Source organism: Cryptotermes secundus, unplaced genomic scaffold (genome assembly GCF_002891405.2).
Source record: "Cryptotermes secundus unplaced genomic scaffold, Csec_1.0 scaffold533, whole genome shotgun sequence".
NCBI lineage: Eukaryota > Metazoa > Arthropoda > Insecta > Blattodea > Kalotermitidae > Cryptotermes > Cryptotermes secundus.
Genome location: NW_019731275.1, coordinates 88,889 through 112,367, shown reverse-complemented (window position 1 = coordinate 112,367; position 23,479 = coordinate 88,889). Strand labels below are relative to the sequence as shown.

Sequence of the window (23,479 nt, the reverse complement as noted above, 5' to 3'; positions counted from 1 at the left end):
GCACCTGACTCCATCTCGATGGCATACTTATACATCCATCCCATCAGTCTGTGTGTCTGTATATACGTCCTTCCTATCATTGCTAGGCAAAGGCTTGTTTCATTTCTAGGCAATGGTTTGGTAAATATGTTACTGCAGCAACATATACACGTGTGGGATTGTCGATGTTCTAAAAGACAACCACGTAAATCTGTAACAATCGTATATATTAAATTGTATAAATTGAATGTACAAAATAGCTGCGAAGCTATGTGGAATGTTAAAAGTTGGATGGCCCTGAAAAGGGCAGTTTGTTCCACCGTGAGTGCACTGGTAGAATTTGCTCCTTTGTAGTAGACCAAGTCTTTATGGCCGTTCAGCTGGTTGTCCAGCCAGTAATGTGGTGCTGCATGCGCCCGTAGGCAGCTGTTCCTACAGGCGCATGCAGCACCAGCTGCCTACAGCACCATTGCTGGAGAGTTGCAGCCAGTCTAACAANCATGCAGCACCAGCTGCCTACAGCACCATTGCTGGAGAGTTGCAGCAACTACGTTAGTTGCCTGGTCGCAGACCGAGGTTGCTGGAGAGTTGCAGCAATTACATTAGCTGCCTGGTCACAGAGCAAGGTTGCTGGAGAGTTGCGGCAGCTACGTTAGCTGTCTGGTAGCAGAGTGCGGTTGCTGGAGAGTTGCAGCAGCTGTCTTTGGCGCAGTTAAGAGCTGATGACTCTGAGGACTGAATGTGATCACTCATGATTGCGAGCTTTGGGCTCCGCTTTTATACCATGCTTGCTGGGCGGAGCTAAAACGTGCAGTTGTGATTGTGAGCACTAATTGGCTAGCGAACGTGATGATCTACAGGTGGCTGGACATCAAGTGCTGTATAAATATGAGCTGTAGCAGCATCGTGTGGCAGTGAGATATTGACTAGGAATTAGTGCTGTCTGTTAGACCGGCGAAACCGCGTGGGATGTTCCCACATGAAATAATAGATAAATTGTTGGATGCACGTGTCTGGGGGTCTGTCTCTATATGCCCTATCACTGCTAGGTAACAACTTGGTTAAGACTTTCCCATGGCAATGAAGAATTATTTGAGGTGTTATTTTCTATGTGATCTGTGTTGTATCAGAAGAAAGTAGGAAGTTAGTTTTTCCCAGAATTTCTTGTTTGAATTCAAAACTTGCTAATCAAATGAGAAGATTGTATAGTGATGATATAAACCTATTCATGTTCCAAGTCGTGGCCCATAGTGCCAGCCCTATTCTATTTAATGTCTCTGCAAATTCCAAACATGAATGGAAGGTTGTAGTCCACTGAGTACACATATTTTCCAAATACATTCTTTTCATTATATACCTCACTGGCCTCAATGTTCTCTTGTTGTAGATACAAATCAATAGGTCCAAATCTAAACTTACTATAGATATCATATTGCAAACTCAGAAATTATTTTTTCTTATAACTTGTAGAAGAATATTTCATATGTGGGAACATCCCACATACTAACATGCGGTTTCGCCGGTCTAACAAACAGCACTCACCCCTAGTCAATATCACATTGCCGCACGTTGCTGCCACAACTCATATTTATACCGCACTCNTGCTGGAGAGTTGCGGCAGCTACGTTAGCTGTCTGGTAGCAGAGTGCGGTTGCTGGAGAGTTGCAGCAGCTGTCTTTGGCGCAGTTAAGAGCTGATGACTCTGAGGACTGAATGTGATCACTCNCATGGTATAAAAGCAGAGCCCAAAGCTCGCAATCATCAGTGATCACATTCAGTCATGAGAGTCATCAGTTTTTAACTGCGCCAAAGACAGCTGCCATAACTCTCCAGCAACTGTGCTCTGCTACCAGACAGCTAACGTAGCTGCCGCAACTCTCCAGCAACCACGCTCTGCTACCAAACACCTAACGTAGCTGCCGCAGCTCTCCAGCAACCGAGCCGAGGCAAGAGCTCAGTCATGATTGCACTGTAGGCAGCTGTCCCTACTGGCGCACGCAGCACCAAATCAGCAGCTGAACGGCCATAAAGAGTAAAGACTTGGTCTACTACAAATGAGCAAATTCTGCCAGTGCAGTCACGGTGGAACAAACTGCCCTTTTCAGGGCCAGCCCACTTTTGAACATCAACATTCCACTTAGCTTCGTAGCTATTCTGTACATTCAATTTATACAATTTAATATATGTAATTGTTACAGTTTTACCTGGTTGTCTTTTAGAACATCTACAATCCCACACATCTAAGGTTGAACGTCTTAAAGAAATATGCTTGTATAATATAAGGTACATGCTAATTTTTAGCATTATATGAAATTATTGAGGAAATTGATAAAGTTTAATTTGGTTTTCATACAAAATTTGGTTAAAATGAAATCCCCTGAGGAATTTCAGAGACTAATAGTGTGGATGGACAGGCAGGTCTCCCTACATTTATTTATGATCTTTATTTGAAAGACACAAAACATGTAACTGTACCTTCTTAAAAAGATGCTGAAATAAGGAATGTGGCTTGTAAGATAACTGTCTATAAGAAAGTGATCCAGAAACCATTGCAGGATATTGTCACGTGATGGAGTGACTATAGACAGGTTTGGAGTGGTAACCAGATTTACTGGAAATTTTAACACACAACTGCACTTTACAAATCACTATCACACACAGACTGGTCTCCTCAGTTACTGTCTTCACTGTGCTGCTTGGTAATACATTGGACGTTCCTCTGCATCTGGACTCACATCCTCACCAGTTGGTAGCCATCTCACACTAACTTCCTAATCTTCTAACTGCCATCTCAAGACTCTCTCTCTCTCTCTCGTTATATAGCCTCAGCACAGACTGCACAGAAAACACCTCTTCCAACAGCTCTTCTGTTGTTGTGTGCGTGTATATTGTTGCTATCATGTGACAGCTACTGAACCACTGCCTAGCAATGGGCATGTTGACAGAGCCATTCTCTAGCAACGACTGCCTCTGCTGGTTTCACAATTCTGGCTTTCAGCAAAAATGCCACAATACAATAAATGTTATGCGGGGTGGTAATTTTACCTTGATGATCTGGAATGTGACCCTGAAAGATATGTATGTTGCGCAGATATCCAGTGGGAGAGACTAATGAACGAGAAGGAGAAGGCTGTAGCAGATCTCGAGGAGAAACACCAGACCCAGGTGGAACTAATCAAGGCAGAGCTTGAGAAGACAACCAAGAATAGCATCTCCAGGGAAAATGAGGTGATGAACCCTGCAGCATGAAGTCTACCATGAATATTTCATACTTACTCAGCTGAGTAAGAAAATAACTGTTTTATGGATCTGGAAAATTTATCATCATGTTTCAAAAATGCAATTGAACTCTGTCACATAAAAATTCATATCCCTGTAACATACTTCTACAATAATCATTTCATTAATATCCTGCTACCTAAATTTAGACCTCCCAGGTTAGATCTTCTCTTGAGGTTTTAAAATAAAAATTTTATATAAAACTCTTGTTTTCTTCATTCATGGGCCACGCCATAGCTCAAGCAGTTAGTCGCTGGCTTCCCACCGTGACGGCCCAGGTTCGATCCTGGGTCTGGTCAAGTGGGATTTGTGGTGGACAAAGTGGCACTGGGGCGGGTTTTCTCCGAGTACTTCGGTTTCCCCTGCCAATCTTCATTCCACCAAATTCTCCATCATCATAATCTCTGAGGCAGGCACAATAGGCCAATCACTGGCCGCTGTGCCGAGTGGACCCAGCTGGACTCCACCCCCTCCACTAAGTGAATTAATCAATTGGAGCTGAACATCCATTCATAGGACCTGAACCAGCCTGTGGCATCTCTATAGGAGTTGCCAGAAAGGCAATCAGGGACGACAAATATGAATCACAAGAAATACTGAGGATTCTTGACTGGACTCAGGCAAGCAAAGGGCCTCATATGAGGACCCTCTACTAAAAGAGCGAAGGAACTGTTGAAGTTAAACAGGAACCAGCTACGATGGGTGGTAGGACTACTTACAGGACACTGTCACTTTAAAGGACACCTCTTCAAACTGGGACTAAGTAAGAGTCCAACTTGTGAGAGGTGTCAAGAAGAAACTGAAACAGCCACACATATCCTCTGCGAATGTGAGGCCTTAGCTTATTTAAGATTATGTCACTTGGGTCAGTATTTTATGGAACCAAGTGACTATTTCGATTTTCCCACATCCAAAATCCTGCACTTTGAATGAAGCACAGGATTGCTGAGGGGATAATCAGAAGGGGAGGCACAATAGATCGCTGTGGTTGCGGTGCAAGGGCCAAGAAGGCTCACCCCTTATACATTCATTCATTCAAGCGAATTAATTAATTTCTTCATACATACCACATGTCCCACTACTTTAAGCCTTCTTGATTTAATCGCCTAAAAATTTTATGTAGAAGTACAAATTATGAAGCTACTCAATATGTAATTTTGTTCATACTGTTACTTCCTCCTCAGATTAAAATATTACCCTTAGCAAATTTTTATTAGATGCGCTGAATTTATATTATTACCTCATAGTGAGAAACCAAATTGTATGTACACACAGAACAAAATTATAATTTTGTGTATTTTGATCTTTAGGAATATAGATAAAAGATTTTGAATTGAATGATAGGAAGCACCTTTCAGATTTAACATGTCATGCCTTACTTTCATAATGAATATTATTGTCATTCAGAAGTAGCCCTACTTGAACTATGTAACATTTGAATATTACTCTTCAGAGTTATGATGCTGTATAGTTTGGTAGGACAGTAATCCTTTGTTTAACACAAGGGTTACATTCTTCAATTATGCTGTGGATATCAAAACCATGGCATACTTGGGATTGATCTTATGGGGAATAAGGTATAAGGTGACTTGGCCTCTGAAACATACTATTATAATAAACGGCTTTTATTTTACCCATTGTACGTATATGGTAAAATCATAAATTAAGTAACATGGTAATAACAACGAAAGTACATACTATAAGGTAAAAAGGTAAAGAAATAACTGTCACTGTAACAGGCTGTGGAGGCCCATAGGGTTGTGAGACATTGAGGCTCCCAAATTTTCTAGACAATCGGCTCATAGATGGTGGTGAGGTCATCAGCCGTATGCGCCCGCTGCCCTTTACCCCCAGGAAGATTCCTGGTACTCATTTATATTAGAGGCTGAGTCAAATGCATGGCCATACTGCGGCTGGAAGTATTAGGTCAAACTTTAAAATCTAATGACCTCATCAGGAACTGAACCCTTGACCTTCCAGCTTGTGGCACAGTGCCTCAACCAACTATGCTACTGCAACACAAGAAAATTCTCTCAACACTAGCTATAACTGATGCTTGATTCCATTTAATAGTGTTGAGAGAAGATTCGTTGATATGAAAATGCCTTGCAACAGATACTACACTTTCATCATATGCTACTTTATCAAGTACATCAATTTTCTCTTCTAGAATCATTATTTTCCTAAATCCCCTTGTAGTGGCATCATTACATTTATGTGTTGGGGCCAAATTTCAGGGCAAATATGTAGTACTTAAATAAAGAAAAATTAAGTTATTCTGAGCTCATGAGGGGCATTATTAATCTATCTGAGCATCAGAAACCCCCGTGCACCATACACCAAAATATATTTAAGTAGAAAAGTGAGCTAAAGGTAAGCTACTGGGTTCATACCCCATAGATAGAGTATTCACTCTCTTCTCTAGTGCCCAACAACCCAACCAAAACCCTCCTATCAATAACTCTGACTGGGGGTATTTTAATTTCCATTTCATCTAATTCCTGGCTTGGTGCCTGGATAGGATTGGAAATTAATTTTATATCGTTTATCCCTCTCATATCCGCACAAGAAAATATCTTTACTACCGAGGCCTCCCTAAAATACTTCATTATTCAGGCTGACGTACTGTAAGCTTTCTTTGGCCGAAATTTTGTATGTTCTCTAACAGTTTCCCAGGGCCTATTGATGTAATATCATCACCAAATTTTTCCAAAGGCACAAACAGGATTTTTAACTGTTCTTGTATACTGATTTTGTCCCACATTCTAATGAAAAGATTTGGTTATCACTTATATTATTTTGAGACCAATATCCCTATTAGCTTACAATAATGTTTCTATATCAAACACAAAATAAAACAAGAATTTTCAGAAAGAACTAATCATCTGCTTTTCTTTGATACAACATGGACCACATAAAAAATTAAAAAAATTGGGGGGGGTGACACAGGCAGACAGAAAGGTGATCTCATAAGCCTGAATAATATGAAGTCCATTGCCTAGCAATGGCAGTAATGTGTTTACCACTGTTGCCTAGCAATGTCTGTATCCTCTATCTTACGGGTGTTACAGTTAGCGTTCTCTCTTCAGTCCACTGCTCTGCTTATGCTCTTTTGCATATTACACTAAATGTTCTCTCTTTGGTCTACCTTCATGCATTAGGTAAATGTTCAACATTCAGGAGGGAGAGAGGGAGGAGGAAGTGGTCCACTCCCCTGCTCACCCAAGCATCTACACTGAAAGGCTGAACCCTCCTCTTGTCGAAGATAAGACCCCCATTTCTAAAACACATAAATGTCTATGAGGGAACAAAAATTTTTTGAGTGTTACACTTAGTGTTCTCTCCTCTGCCTGATCCAATGTATGTATTATGTAGAGATTCGACACAGACAATCTTCATCTGAGAGAGAGGAGGAGGAGGAGGAGGTCAGTACTCTTCTCATTCAGAGCACCAATACTTAAAGGCCAATACCTCCTCTTGTCAAAGAGGAGACCACAGTACCTATCAGTGAGGGGGAGGGGGGGGGCATTCAGAGAGACACATATGCAGCTATGCTGAAATGCAGACACACAGATAGGAGGGAGATTGCATAGGCCTACTTTGGGAAATAGGCTAATAAAAATTAAAATGCATATTAGAGAAATAACTACTTTTTCAATGAATAAGTCAACATCATGACTTGGCATTCCCCTAAAAGTTACAGAAACTGAGTCAGAAGGATAAGAATATTGTTTGTTTTGACAGCAGCTGCTGGAGGTGATCGCGAACCTCAAGAAACAATTGCAGGGTCAGACAGCAGTGATCAGCGATCTTCAGGGGAATGTGGACCTTCTCCAGGGAGGAATGCAGGTCCTCAACCAGGAGATAAGCACCCAGAATGTGGAGCTGCAGCGTATCCAAACCCAGACAACCCACAAACTGAGGTAAGTCCACTGCCCAACAACAATAATTGATTCATTGTATTATCTGCTCTTGTGACACAGAGTGAAAGCTTTTATGTGCATATGAACATTCTCTTTGTGTGTGCTTCGGGCCCTTTCATTCTTTGTTATATACTTCTACATAATTTTCCAAAACTTTACAGTTTCACCAAAGTTTATGTAATAATGAGTAGCTTCAAAAATGTGTGACAAATTCATTTTATTAACGATATTTATGTATGGTTTAACTAAAATGTTAGTAGCTCAGACTATACAGACTAAACTTTGACAATTTAGACACAATATAATGAAATTTGTTGCTGACATGCATCCTATTTTATAATTTTCCTGAATCCTCATGGTCCATTATGAGGACAGACCCCTTTAGCCTGAAAACAGAGATAATCGGAAGAACCAACATCATATGAAACATCAAACAACTTTTTATGCATTCTTTGCAGAAGTGAGTGAAGTGACTGTGTAAAGGAGAGGGCATGTCCATTTGCCTACCAATGTGTTTCATCTCAGAAACTAGCAGAATGTTGAATACATATGTCCAATGGCAAGGGATGTCACATGCTGTCTCTTTTTCGTTGAGACTGCACCAGTGAGCACCATTCAGTAACAGGATTAGCATCTCCATATGTTTGAATTATATGAACTTGTTACATGATCGTAGTGCAGTGCTGCCAGTCAGTTGCTATGTGGGGCACATATAAATATTGTGTGCTCAGACAAGCTATCACTGATTCCAATCAACAATGATGTAAGACAAGGGGACAGTGAGATCCTAAATGGGCAGGAGCAAACGTGATGTTTCTAGCCCAAGTAATTTGTGTATTACAACTGTTTTAGTTTTATCTTGCTGAAACCTTTTTTAACTCATCAAAGTATATGTTTATAACATGGGTTAAAGACAATCTTATATATTTTTAAAACATAGTTTCTCAGAAGTAGTGACTGATTAGTCAGAAATCTGTAACATTTCATTTGTATTGTATCATGTGTACTGAAGTACAGAAACACTGCAAGAAATCTAATACCAAATTATGGCTCATTCCAGCACTAGGGTTTGCTGTTGGAAGGGCAGTTCAAACAGTGATTCAGTCTATATGCACAAAACTTTTTCCTGCCCTCTGTGTAACCTTAGTACTCACAATGATTTTTGCTGTTTTTAAAAAGTGGGTCAATTCATATTTGGTGACATTCGTGAAAGAGGGTGTGCCTTACAGTGAGCTGAATGGAAGTAGTGGTGATACTGGTGGTGGCTGTATTGTCATTCATAGGCTCATAAAGTAATATTAAGTCCATATAATTTCTTTATATATATATATATATATATGTCTGAAGAAGAATGAAACATACTGAATTTTTCAGAGTGCCAGTATCTAACAGCCAAAGCCTGTGGAGTGAAAGTAAATAAGCCAAAATGCAAAATTTGTGAGTTGGATTGCACTGAAGGAAACATGGTCACAAAACAATGAGGCTACTATTTTACCACATCCATTAAAATCTGTTTAAACTCATATGGGTGTAAGTGAAATCATGTATAGGTTAGAAGAACACCACCTTCAAAATTGACAGAGTTGAGAGCCCAACTTACAAGACAGCAGACAAGATAGACTTCAGCTTATGTGGATTGTGTGAAATGCTCAAGAAATTTTCTGTGGAAGACTGCCACAGATGACAAATTTGAACCAATCACTGTAAACTTCAGGGATTCTGACTCAGAAACTGTTGACTCTAGCAGTGAAAATGAAGATGATACAGAGTGATTGTTTGGATATTTATATTGTGTTTAAAATGTTTACAATAATTTTTAGCATTTATCAGCTGCATGATACACTTTCTGTCTTGACTGACATATGCATTCATTTCAAGAGGAACAAGTCTGTTGATACTGCAGCAGGTGTCTTTGTCTGCACCAGGATGTCAACTGGCCCACCACTGCACATGGTTTCCAATATAATGAATAGATTTTGATGAAATTTTGTGTTGATAATCTACAATTACTTTATACAAAATTATTCAGACTTGATTAATCTCCTTAGAAATGGCTCATGATGCTAAAATGTATGCAAGATGAAAAATATAGGTCTGTTTAATATTTAAATTTCATTTGAAACATTCAACTTGGAAGATATCTAGTTCATATCTTGACCAGGCTAGTGGCTCTCCTTACCAAGGTCTTCTGCGGTTTTTCTTGTACTACAGGAAAATTTTAGGTTAATGCTTTCAATTAGGCTGTAATCATCTCATTCAATCCTCATCTACTCACTACCCATGATTATCCTTTTGTTTCCTTTAGTAACATAATTCTACTGCTGAAAATGCATCATTAAATTACCTACCTAAGAGTCAATCAACCAGTATAGGAAGTACAATGAAACAGCAACCTGACTCAGATTTATATGACAAACACCATGCATGTTGGCTCAGCACAAATATGCCTGACTTGTATTCAGGTGATAGCTGGTCACAGTCTTAGTCAGAGCCATTCTGACTGAGTCTTTTTAATCATTCCAGGCAAATGCCAAGGTGGTGGATAGAAGTAGTCTGTGTCTGTTTCTTCTCCCATTCAATTATATAATCATCTCATCTCTTTCAATGCTAAATAGCCCAAAATGCCAGATGTCTACCTCACTGCATGTAATGTTCAAGTTATCATCTTTAACTCTGATGATAATCTACAAAGATGATCAGATGCTTTCCACCATGCATAGCAACTTTAAATGCCCCCACCCTCCCCCAACTGTATAGAAAAGAATATGAATTTTTTAGGCAAAAATTAAAAAAAGAAATATCCTGATAGATAATATATTGCTGCAAGGAATAAAGAGGTTTATATACCTAGGGTGTAATATTCTTATCAAATGAAAAAGAAAAGTATAGGTTCAAAAATCACAAGAGTTCTATAAATATTTAAATAACATATTGAAACTATATTTGGTTCATAGATGTTCAAGATGGAAAACTATATAACATTTTGGTATTTCTGTCCTCTTGTATGGCAATGATTTTTGGAGAATGAGACAGTAAGGCAAAGATCAACTATGAATTGCAGTAATTAAAGTTCTATGATGGAAAGGCAAGATTCATTTTTCCTAACCACAAAATAAACAAGAAGTTCTACAAGACTTGAAAATAGAATTCACAGAAGAAATATTTCACATGTATGAAAATAACTGTCCAAAACAAGCTATGCACTACCATCCAACAGGAGGATGGCTTTGACACACATTTACAACTAGGAACTACAACATTTAGAGTGAAAATAGGTCACTTTTACGACCCTGGATGCCTATTCAATAAATTATTCAGCTTTAGGCTGGAATACTGGGTTCAACTTTCCACAGGGACAGAGATTTTCTCTTCTCTACTATGGTCAGAATAGCTCTGAAACCCACTTAGCCTCCAATCCAATGGGTGCCAGGTATTGTTTCTCCTGGGATAAAACAACCAGAATGTGAATGTAACTGCTTACTTAACTGTGCTTAACTTTGCAAGAGTATATGATCACAGTTTGGGTGGTTCCTTATAAAGGTGTACTTATTACATGCAAGGTTCCACCAATGATATTAATTTCAGTTAACTCTACACCAAAACTGCATGATAAATACTTTGATCATTGCATGTCATGAAAATTGTCTGAAGTCATTTTGTTTTGAAAAGCGCAAATGAAAATATCTTTATGATTTGTTTGTTGATTTTCATGTCAGAAAACTGCCATGATCAGAAAAAAACATAAAAACTAGTTTAGGACAAATTTGATTTGTTTCATTCTGGTCTATCACACTAACAATTATAAATACAAACCACTCCATCCAATGTGACATATAAGATTTTACTACGTGAAATCTTATATGTCACATTGGATGGAGTGGTTTGTATTTATATTTATAGTTTAGGACAGTTCCTATTAATAGAATCAGAGGCTTGTTTCATTTGTCTCTCTCTGTGTGCACATAAAATTTCACTGACAAACTACCAGAAAATTACTGTTTTAAGCTCTGTGAAGTCCTGACTAAGAAAAAGAATGTTCCTACTGTTGCAATTTTATTATTGAACATAAAACATATTTAAAAAGGTTGATATATTGCATAACATAAAAAATATACATGTTTCATATACACATCCCTGAATGGACTCTCATATTTAATTATCATTACTCCAAAAAAGACAAATCTACAATAACTGTCTGAAGAACATTTTAATATATAATATATATTCACTGAATAACCGAATATTTAAAGTGTATTTACACTTTCAAATTCTACATTGTTAATTACACAACAAAAAGTTTAATTGCTGGGTTATATGGATTGTAAAAGTTAGTCTCTCATTTTGAAGGGAGAACCTTTAGTGAGTCTGTTTAAGTGCATATGGGTTAGAATATTCAAGCCTGTGAGAGAGAAAGTAACAGGAGAATGGAAGATATCACATAACAGGAACTTTGTACATAAGATTTGAGATTTTCTTTCGGTGAATATTCATACTGTGCTCTTCTGAGTTATGACATCATGTGGTCTGGTAGGTGGATACACACCTACTGCGCTGGATGGTGTCATAATGAAGCAGACCATAACAGGAGCTTCAAAATTTGTACTCTCCGCCTGTATTATTAAGGTGTGTATATTAGGCTGTACCATAGCTCAAGCGGTTAGTCACTGGCGTCCCACCGCGGCAACCTGAGTTCGATCCCAGGTCTGGTCAAGTGGGATTTGTTGTGGACAAAGTGGGACTGGGGTGGGTTTTTGTCTGAGTATTTCGGTTTCCCCTACCAATCTTCATACCACCAAATTCTCTATCATCATAATCACATGGGGCAGGCTACAATAGGCCAATCAGTGGCCACTGTGCCGAGTGGACCCAGTCGGACTCTCCAGTGTTGAAAGTTTAAACTGAAAAAAAAATTCTTTTACACATTAGTCCTAGAAAATTTATTTAATACAGTAAAACAGCAAATAATTGCAACAGGGATTTACCATAGCAAATTTCTTCACTGTTAAGTACATGCTTCAAAGGATAAATTTCACTCAAACTTTGAAATCATGATTGCATTTTACCTTGTCCTTGCAAACAATAACAACAACAAATTTCAATAAATACTGACATTTTCAGTTGTAGCTTCTACTCTGATACACTAGAAATAAAGTGTATGGGCATAATGCAGTCAGTTTTATGGAAGGTATTTCTAGAAAACAGAAGTGCATTGTATATGGGCAAATATGAGGTACAGTACTTCCTTCGCTTGTGCTGCTGTACACTGAACCCCTCAACAATAAAATACAGTGTCCCACCATCATTAGCTTAAGCAGCAGCAGCACTTCTTACTTGCATTCAGGTGTCCAGTTCAAATCTCAGCTGGGATACTGACAGAGTTTTCATTTTCCCTAATTCATCCAAGAAAATATCAGGGCAGTATTTTAAATTAGTCATGACTGTTTCCTTTCACATCCTTTCCAGTTCTTTATCCATTTGACACTATATAGTATGAGTTACTAATTCCACTTTTTCACTGTGGTTGATTATTGATGTTAGTTCTGTTCTTGGGTTGTTACACCTTATAGTCGTGGATGATGTTGCCAACATTTTGTAGGTACAAGCTCCCTTCACCTTTAGGGGCAAAGCACCATACTGTGGATGTGGGTGATGTTATCATCATTTCACAGGTGCATGTTCTCTCCATCTTTAAGGGCAAAGGGCCCTTTATCCCTGAAGATGGAGGGAGCATGCACCTATGCAACGTCAGTCACATTGCACACAACCACAAGGCGTAACAACCCAAGAACAGAATTGACATCAATAGTGTGAATTAATGAACATATTGTTAAATAAACTGTGAACAAATAAAATAAAATTTGCTGGTTTAACTTGTAAAAATTTATTCCATGATGTTACTTCCTTTATTCTTTAAAATTATATTAATGCAGTTTCACTATAATAGTCTCATACCATTAATGTAGTACTTTTTGAGTGGTATGATGACTTTCTCTAGTATTGCTGACAGACTGCACCTGTGGTGCAGACTTGTACAGTAAGATGTTTCCTGTACTGTACTACTGCATCTTACTTGGAGTAACTAAATATATATATTTATATTCAGTCATTACATTTCTAAAATCTGTGGCATATAGATGCAGACTTCTGATGAAAGAAACTGAGTTTCAGCCCATGGAAATCCTTGTGAATGTGTGGAATTTGTGATAGAAAATGTGGCAGCAGGGAAAGTTTTTCTTCAGTACTTACGTTTTCCCCTGCCATTATTCCACCAGTTCTCTGTATTCATCTGTCATTGCCCCTGAGCTATGCAACAGACCTAACTAGATGGCATCCCCAACTGGGACTTCACCTTTGACTTGTATCTCTTCTGCATTGTTAAAACTTTTACAGTGAGGGAGGAGGAAAAGAAAGGCTGTCCTCCATCTAAAAATTCTGTTGTAAAGTAGAAGTATGTTATGTTGAGAAACTATGAATATGTATTTGTAAATTCTTTAGAAAGTCACTTTTAAATCCTTGCCATAAAATGTTTAATTCTGGCTTGTTCTATTGATTTCATACAGCAATGGAAGCAGTCCTGGAGCTGCTATTGCCACCACTGCAGATGGCAGCAGTGTCAGCACCGTACCCACTGCTGTCTCAGTGTTCCTAATTCCTTTCATCTCATGGCTCATTACTGGCTCCTTCTCTCTTACCCTGTCTTCCATTCTGATTGTGACTGCAGTCCTCCTATACCGTGGCTTCTGACATACTTCCCCACACTCCAGTTTCACCATACACACATGTACACTCTTCACGTTTTCTGGAAGTGGTCTGAGACAAATGACCACACCCATTAACAACGTGCAATACCTTCACTCTCACTTGAGTACTCTTGTAAAGGTTAAGTTTGTTGTAGAGACACTTTTCCTATTTGTTGTCATGCTTGGGGAAAAAATTGTTAAGTGATGATCCTAACAGATTAGCAAGTTGCAAAACTCTCAGTTCTGATTATTATTAGCCCAAGACTTTCCCTGCTTGCTGTGCCTGTGTGCTGATGAACTGAATATCATTTTCCTTCCTTAAGCATGAGCATCTATGCATGTTACAATCTGCAGAGTATCTTTATGCTGGCAGGTTTCAGTGTTATATTTTTGGAAACTATTTCTTTTACTCTATATTTCTAATTGTAGAAAAGTATGTTTTTGTATATTTTTACTTTTTGTACATTTCTATTAAACATTTCAGCAAATAAATTTCCTTTAAATAATGGTAGATAATAGTATATTTATATACATATTAATTATTATTGTTGTGACTGAAGATTGTTTTGTTTGTACTTATGAAGTTTTAGGAGAGGTTATTTTGGTGTACAGATAGGACTGCAGATTGGGTTATTACAATTCACAGATTGATGCAGCCTGAGTCTTTGTTGGACTGTGATATACACAAACATGCTTCTAGCATAATCAATTAATGATGTGTCAAAATATGTAAGAGAGTTGCCTTCTAGGTAAAAGAGTAATGTTAAATGATGAGCTCTTGGTTTCTTTATCATTAAATGAAATTTGATTAAAATGATGTCAATGATACTGACTTACTTATACGTTCTACGAGTATATGAGAATTTTTAACAGAAGTCAATATAGCAGAAATGGGGACTTTTTTCAAGACAAAGAGATGACATTAAATTGTATCATCAATTTGTTTCTTTTCCTTAAGCTTACAGAATATTTTTGTGACAATTCTAAAAAATTTCAAAAGCAAAGACTTGTAAATTTGTACACAACAAACATTTTGATGTGATGAGAAATAAATCATGTCTGAATTCAAACTGTATACTCAGGATTTGAAGAATCTATACTTTCTGTAACTAGCATTACTGGCTTTAATAGTAATGTACACTTCTGCATATAAATCATTTCCTGAATATTTTTTACAATTTTGAACTATTTCCACATTTCCATTATAAGTCATGAGATCTGTTGGGAAGCAGGCTGAAAATTTTGGATAGGATAAAAACAATAGAAAAATCTGAGCTAATTAAAAAGGAAAATTATATTTATTGATTGTAAAAGAAAAGGTATAGCTATCCCTGTAACAGCCCATAGGTTTGTGAGATGTCAAGGCTCCCACATTTTCTAGACAATTGGCTCACAGATGGCGATGAGGTTGTCAGCCTTACACGCTGGCCACCCTTTACTCCCAGGATGATTCCTGGTACTCATTTCTGTTAGAGGCTAAATTGACCCCAGGGCCATAGTGTGGCTGGAAGGATTAGGTCACTTGAGAAATGCAGCAACTTCATTGGGAATCAAACCTACGACTTTCCAGCTTGTAGCACAGTCCCTCAACCAACTATGCTACTGCATGCCCCATTAATTGATTGTACCTGCCATAAATTATGATTTAGTCAGGTTTTCTTACATTCTTCGTTTTTTAAAGATCTAGTATTCATTAAATGTTTAATGAATAAACACCACTCACATTTTCAGAAGCAAACTGAAACAGAAACTTTGTCACAGTTTTAAGCCGAATTGGCTAGTGCAGTGCACATGCATAGGGGATAATGGTTAAAATAAGTAATGCAAAAGAATTTAATAACTATTCTCATATTGATTATATGTGTCAAAGGAACTCCTAGTCACTATGAAGTATTTTTGGGCTATGTGGTCTGTATGGTATTACTTGGAAAAGTAGAATTTGTGCTTCATCCTTTACATGAAATGCTCATTTTAGGCTATTTGGTTCACATTTATAGGACATCTCATATGATGTGTTTAAAAAAATATTTAAAAAATCCATGTTACACGTTAGAAACACTTAAGGAGTACACAGAGAACAAATGGATGGCATTCCGAAAGCTAGCTTCTGCATTAAAAGAATGAGACTGATTTGTTTCACATTCAAAGTTTCTGATGTGCCTTGTTTTATGTAACAATGCTTCTTAATTGCGTAGATCACTTAGTGTCAAATAGGGAACGAGGAATGGTTAATTGGTAAGCATATGAAAGAAAACAACACAGGCTGTTTGAAGGTACTGCCCACGTCTGTCCTGAAGGAACTGATCAAAACCACAATATATCTTAGTCAAGCTTTTGGACTGAAAATCAGACCAATGACCTGAATACAAAACAAGAGTGCTAGACATTTTCTTATGCTAAGAAATAAGATTCTAAAATGGCTGTGTGTGACTATTAACATTCCTACTTTGCATTTGGAATATTATACATACTCATTTGAATAAACCTTTCAAGTTTATAAAAAGTTGCTCATTATGTAAAAGATTGGTACATGTCCTAAACTGTAGACCTCATAAAGGCATCCAACTTATATTTCAAACACTTATTGACACAGCAAATATTTAATGATATACAAGGGCTTTTATGAGATATTAGTTGATTTGTATCCATAATAAATTAACACCAGAGCCAATGAGGTATGCAAAATTAGCAAAGGATGCATTTGGACCACACATGCACTCATCTAAAGTAAACTTTCCTGCTTTTATATTACATTGCAATTGGTTAGGTTAGGTTGCATGAATTTAAATTTCTCTAGATTAGATTTGTTTCGGGTCCAATATATTTAATACAGCAAGACTTTTGAGATGTTCCAGCAAGGAACTTCGTGTGGATGTGTTTTTATATTGGTTACATTATTTATCAACAGGACTGCGAGTGTAATTATCTAAATACAAAAATATACCTTTCCATATTTAGGACCTGAAAAAATACAGTCCCCCTTAAAACAGTGAACAATCTAAAATACTGCTCTAGAAAGAATATTTACTTCAGCAGTAGTATAAAGCACTTCAAGTTTTAGTATAGGTAGTAGTGATGCTGTGCTTAACACAAGTACATGTGCATTGAACTCCCTGTCAAGGTGGAGAGAACCAAGAAAAACTGCCTTGTACCTTCCAAGGGTACAGCCAAGAAGAAAGTCCCAGGGAACAAGATGTGAGTGGCTTTTGGCACCACCCACTCCCCCAATCTCAAGGCAGTGAGAGCCAAGGACGTGTCTCGGAGAAACGCTTATCACAGACCTAGTAGGAGTCATGTGAAGATAAATCATGAGAAGCTTGACTATAGTGAGATACAGGCCAAGGTCAACACCTGGAAGAAGATACAGGTATAGAGGCACGACAGTGACAGTGACAGAATGAAAGTGAGTTACAACCGCCTGGCAGGGAGGTGACCAAGTGTGGCTCTGTTATTCAACCCCAGTCTGAATGAAAGTCATCCAACCTTCAAATGTCGTGAACGGGTTCATACATGTTAGTCACATGGGCAAATGATATGGTGTACAGGATCCAATGGAACCCTCACTCGAGGAAGATGGTGGTACACCTGGACTGCCTTGCACATTTTCAGGGAGCCATTGTAAGGTGCTGTAGTACCGAGATATTTGGAATAATTCAGTGATACTGTCAAAAGTTCTTGTGTTAAAATCCATTGTCAGGAAACGGACAGTGTGTGGACTAATAGACTTAGGACATTAGTATGTGTAACAGTGAACTGTAAAGTGTGAAAATTAGTGGTAGCGCTGTAATTATGTGTTGTGTATAAGTGGAATAAATCCAAAAATGTTACAACTGATGTCAGAAAGTGTTAAGATCTTAAACACGCCACAATTTAGGACACATTATTGAATTCACGAGTGCATTGAGTATTATACTGCCACAGACTTGTTTAGCTCCCGTGTTATAAATATGTGAAAACTACTGCAGATGGACTGGGAAGATTAGTGGGTAGCGACTGTAAATTGTGTAAAACGGCAATAGTTTAATAATTGAGTGTAGTTATGACTAGTGAAGCTCTAATAAATCCAATTACCAATCCGAACTGCGGCTCATTCGCCCAAGCACGTTACAATATAAAAATACTTATTTTATAAATGCTGTTAAGTAAAATTTATTACAATTAAATTACTATTAATACTATAATAAAGCAATATTTTCAGTTAATAAAATAAAATATCTGTCATGTCAGTGCATAATTTTTATAGCTACATATATTTCCCCCAAAAATATATACTCAGTAACAGCATAAGTTATGAAGGGTACTGCTCTTCTGGGATGTGATGTATGCAGTCTGACTGAAGTCTGTCAACATTTTTGAGAAATATTATTGCTCTATCATCAGGGAAGGAAAGGTAGCCAATCATGCAAATATCAAGCACTCTGCTTAATTGACATACTCTTTGATGATGAAGATTGAGGCAATATATTTCTTCAAGACGTTGATAAAACTACATAGTGTCACATACTAGAAGGCACTACTCTTCATAGTCCCCACTGTAAGAACCCCAGATCTCACACAGAACAGGTTACATTTATTAGCTTACAGTGTCAGCTTCATGTGCAACATGCTTCAGCTTTCACAAAGATCATGCATGAGGAGATGCCAGGAGCTGAAACTGTACAGTTTGCCTACTGTGGTTATGTTAACATATATGTTGGCCGCATTACTTCAGTGTATTATATTTTATTTAACAATTTTTTGGAGGGGGCTAAGCTTCAGAAAAGGAAGAATCATGTAGAAATTTGACTGCTTGATTCATCATCCCACCATACTGACATACGCTCCAGCAATGTCATATAGGTTCATGTTAAAATTTGTATACTGATTTATGGGGACGAGCAATGTTTTTCACACAGACCATTACACGCACGCACACGTGAACACGCACACACACACAGATAACAGTAAAACCAAAAAAGCTGTGAAATGTCTGCATTGCATAACAGTTTGGGTGCATTCACTTTGTTATTCCTATTCATTTTCATCGTTCTTTTAAACATAGCATAGACCTCATACTTTCAAGCAAAAACACAAATAAATAGGTATTTTGGATATATTTTCCCTTTTTACAAAACCAACATGATCAGGACTGAAATTATGTGAACTACAAATAAACAAATTTGGTTTGTTTTCTGTTTTTTCTTAATTGTGCTCATTTGTTGAGATAAAGGAAGCATTTGTCTTCATGTAAATGACCTATTATGATGAGAATGAATTCTGAGTAGCGTAACACACGACAGGTTCTCTAGCCTCCTCGATGGAAGCCATCCCACAAGAACTGGACATTAAATTAAAGATCACAGAAGACATGATGGCGTGGTGAAAAGAGATGACGGCTGACAGATAAGGGATGGAAACCTATCCAGAGGAAATTAAGTCCATAGCAGAGCATGAGGAGGTCCCTAAGGAAGAGGCTGCGGTGAAAACTTCTGAAGAAGTGGCATGGGGACCGGCATCTAGCTGTAAGGTGCAGCGGTCAGCAGAAGAAACCAACCCAGGGCAACGGTGGGTCCTGGAAGAAGTTGGCCACCGCCTGCAGAGGGATGACCTATTGTGCAGGAACAGCATGGGACATGGTCATAAAGGACCAACAGTTGAACAGAGGTGACGTAAAAGTGGACGAGGGAAAATATTGTACAAGGAACCCAGAAAGGATAGCTGTTTCGTGAGGAGGCGTAGGGCATAACAGGAATGCAATAACTGTATACAGAACCAAGACTTAAAAAGGAGTGGCTACATCTTGGAAACGAGAGGTCATCCGGCAGGATCTTCAGGAAAACCACTGGGCTGGAGATTGTGAATAGCCAGATCTTCCGTCAGGATTCGGAAAATGAATGTCAGGACATTGTGGAGGGGTCGGTCCCCTCCGAAACGGAAGAAGAAACCACTAACAGCAGATTAACAGCTATGGATGTAGGAGCATTGACCATTCTCAGAACTTTTGCCCTGACTGATTGGAAAAGCTGGATGGCGGTTATAATCCTGGACCGACTGGTACCCTATGATGGAACCTCTGGGGACAAGTGGTCTTAAGGAGGGAGCAGCGTGAACAGTTGGAGAGTAAACACCGCGAAAAACCGACCCACGTGGAGGAAGGTGAGACCAAGCACAGACGTTGCAAGCAAAGCCCTCAGAAAAGAAGAAATGGCGGCATTCCTGTAGGTTACTGGGGACAAATAACCTTAAGGAAGGAGCAATGTGGCGTATAGACCCTTTGCTAGGCAGGGACCTCAAAGCAAACAAGACGACGGCTGTTGTTGTGCAATGGCACAGTAAACACACCTCTACCACGATGAAGTTATCGCTCGGTAAACACGTTCCTGCGGCAATGGGATGTTGTCTACACATTCCGCGCCGAGGAATTATAAAGAAGAGAACTGGGGCAACGAAGCCAGTTGAGCTCTACAAGGGAGGCTGAGGAGGGATGGCGCTATAATTCAGTGGATAGTTGGCAAGAATTCTGCATGACCAGCTGTGAAGATAGAACCTGAGTGTGGGAAGCTGATGAATCTCCACTGTTAGAAGCTGTTGCTAGGGAACGTCTGTTAGAGACACTGCAAGTTGGAGAAGACTTGGTGTGTAGTGATTTGGGGAGATTGGCAGTGGTGCTGTAATTACTTGTAATTCTGAGTCATCTGTATAAGTGGTCAATAAATCCATTTACCATTCATCTATAGTCACACACATAAATTGTGACAATACTAAGAGTGATTGTATGTGTAAAAATATGTGCAGTACATGAACATACATGGCAAATTTTCTTACTAATAGGTTTACCAATATGAGAAAAAAAAAATTCTGAACAAACATCATAGTGCATAATTACATACATACTTTTAAATTATACCTTTTCATAAGTTAGAATTTTGAACACATTTTTAATATGTATTCAGAACATGAAAAGAATTTTGTTATGCACGGTCTTACTCGGAAAGTTGATAGTCACTCAGCTGGTCAACACATTTGTTTCCTACTTTAAAGAGCCCAAGCCTCATTACCAAGTTCACAAAAGCCCACCAATAAATCTACCTTGGGTCAGTTGTCCACCCCTTCACTACTGATGTATTGAGAACTGAACTTAAATGTCATAAAATGTCAATTACATGATCATGCATTTGTTGCAGTAAGTGATTTATATTTAGTCTTTCTGCAAAGTGCATAAAATTAATGCATAAGTGGGAAGTGGTGTCAGCACATGTTGTCTCTGGAGCTATTAAATGTCAGATGTTTATTTACTCTCTATTAATACTGGTCCAAGCTGCTTTATATGAAACTAAAACTGAATTTACCAGTTTTCTCAAAGGCATCTATTCACACAAGAAAGAATGGTACACAATTAGTATATACACATTATTTGAAACATTTTCCTATGTGATTTATATCACCCCTCTTCTGGGCAGTTTGTTGGAGCTGTTTCACAAATATGCATTCTTTCAATGCTGCTGTTCATTTAAATTAACTTTTTCCAATTAAAAAAGCATTAATTTATATAGTTAACTTTGTTTAGAGATGGTGAGACAAGTTTCTTTTCCTGATCTCAAATAATTCAGTCTCTTGAAAAGACCAGTGCTTCTAAGTAAATCGTCTCATGCATGTTATTTTTTGCATTTAAGTACACCTGTGTGAAAGAACTTCTGATGAGGTTTTGACTTCAAGAGGTATAACTAAATTTAACTGATTGATGAATTTTGATTCCAGTTTTATGACAGAGACCACTCCTTTAAAAGAAGACCCAATATACACTTTAACAAATACTGTATATACCAAATATTTCAAATTTGTAACATTTAATGAAATTAGTATTTTATATAATGCATGGATTTTTCATATATATTTATGGTGTTAAGGAAAAAGAGGGTTAAGTCACTAAATGTCAAATTTTCAGGAAAAGAAACAACTTCAGAAGTTTATGCAGTAATGTATATAACCCAGTACTTGTTAGTGTCACTGAACTATTGTGCTTAAAAGGATAACCTGGTTTCATGATACTTTCAATAAGGAGAATTTTGTGATGCATTTCTCATTTTGAACAATTTCTGACTATACCATGTTTTCTATAACACCACAGATATATACGCAGCATGCGCATATTTATGATATGCTGTGCTCTAAGGTACTGAAACACTGTAGAAAACATTCTACCATTTCTGTGTAACTTTGTACAGTACTGTCTTCTAACACAGCAGACAATTCTACAGTATTTGCTGAACTGCCTGCTGAAAGAGCCCATATTTTCCCAGATAGAATGCAAATTTTCCTTCAAAGAAACTGACTGCATGTTATATTTGCATATGCTAAATTATGTTAGAAGTTTTTATTTACTGAAATATATTCTCTGGGTTGCAACAGTAATGAAAAATGTAATTGCTATATGTAGTGTCAATGACATTTTTCTTTAACTTAACAATACATACTCTGCAACAAAAAAGTTAATGCAATAATGAATGACCAGTTTACTTCATAAAACTACCAAATAGAAAAACTGTGACATTTTAAAAAAGTTTAGAAAAGTAAGTCCTTTTATTTCAAGTTGATTATTTAACAATGCTACCAGTATCAAATCAGAGTGTTGTTTACTATATTTAGAAACCTTAATGAGTATTATCCAACTTTTGTATGAACATTTTCTTAAATACAAGATTTCAAAACTGGGGTGCAAATATAGTATGCTGGTGCCAACATGCTCCTGATTAAGTTTTTTTGAGACAGAATATTTTTATGCTTTCAGTTGTCATTTAACACCTGCAACTACTTCACTAGAACGATATTTCTTTTTGTACATCAGTAGAATTACTGTTATTTCAATGCTCAACTGTTACTTTTATAATACATTCACCAACACATGTCAACAATTTTCTTGCTGCACACTTCCCAACCCTCACTCCTGTATGACTATTTATTGTCTGTTCTTTTCCACAACCCTATCTGCTCGCTCATCTGTCAATCCGCCTCCACCCAAACAGAGAGCGTGAGGCTCAGCTTGAAGTGGAGCAACAAAGGAAAGTGGCTGAGCTGAAAGATCAGTTTGCTGCTGAATCTAAACAATGGCAGGAGCAGATGAAAGCCTTGAAGGATCAAAGTCAGCAGAAGCTTAACTATTTAGCAAAACTGTGAGTATTCATGGCTTATGTATAAACACAATATTCTACTCTGTGACATTATAAGAACAAAAACAAAAATATATGTAACAGGGCCCCAGATGTATGCTCACCTACTCACCATAAGTTAATGGAGGCTGGTGGTCAAAGAAAAATATTTGTATGAAGCATGTTTTAAATTAAGCTTGAGTGATTTTTTATGTGGTTATTAGATTTAAATTGCATATCTGTAATCATTGAACTTAACATTAGGGATGCAAAGTACAGCATATGAACCAGACAGGCATACAAAGATAATGAGGAAAATTATATAATAAGCAGTTTTGGAATTCATTACCTTCACCTAGTATTTTTAGGGTAATTAAATTATGAATGAAGAAATTAGTTGGGCAAGGAACATGTGTGACAGAAAGACAAGAAA

General features: G+C 37.7%; 1 protein-coding gene across 8 annotated transcripts in view; it reads left to right on the top strand.

Moving 5' to 3' along the window:
* LOC111866839 (protein FAM184A) overlaps positions 1-23,479 on the top strand; it is a 116,589-nt gene that overhangs the window by 90,593 nt on the left and 2,517 nt on the right. For 5 of the 8 annotated variants that reach the window (XM_023856152.2, XM_023856151.2, XM_023856149.2 and 2 more), the window contains 3 exons: positions 3,071-3,207; positions 7,003-7,181; positions 22,924-23,070. In XM_023856152.2, the coding sequence (XP_023711920.1) occupies positions 3,071-3,207; positions 7,003-7,181; positions 22,924-23,070 (463 nt within the window). Of the gene's footprint in view, positions 1-3,070; positions 3,208-7,002; positions 7,182-7,639; positions 8,507-13,741; positions 15,006-22,923; positions 23,071-23,479 lie in introns of those variants that run through there. The other 3 variants (XM_023856147.2, XM_023856153.2, XM_023856154.2) reach the window with 3 other exon arrangements.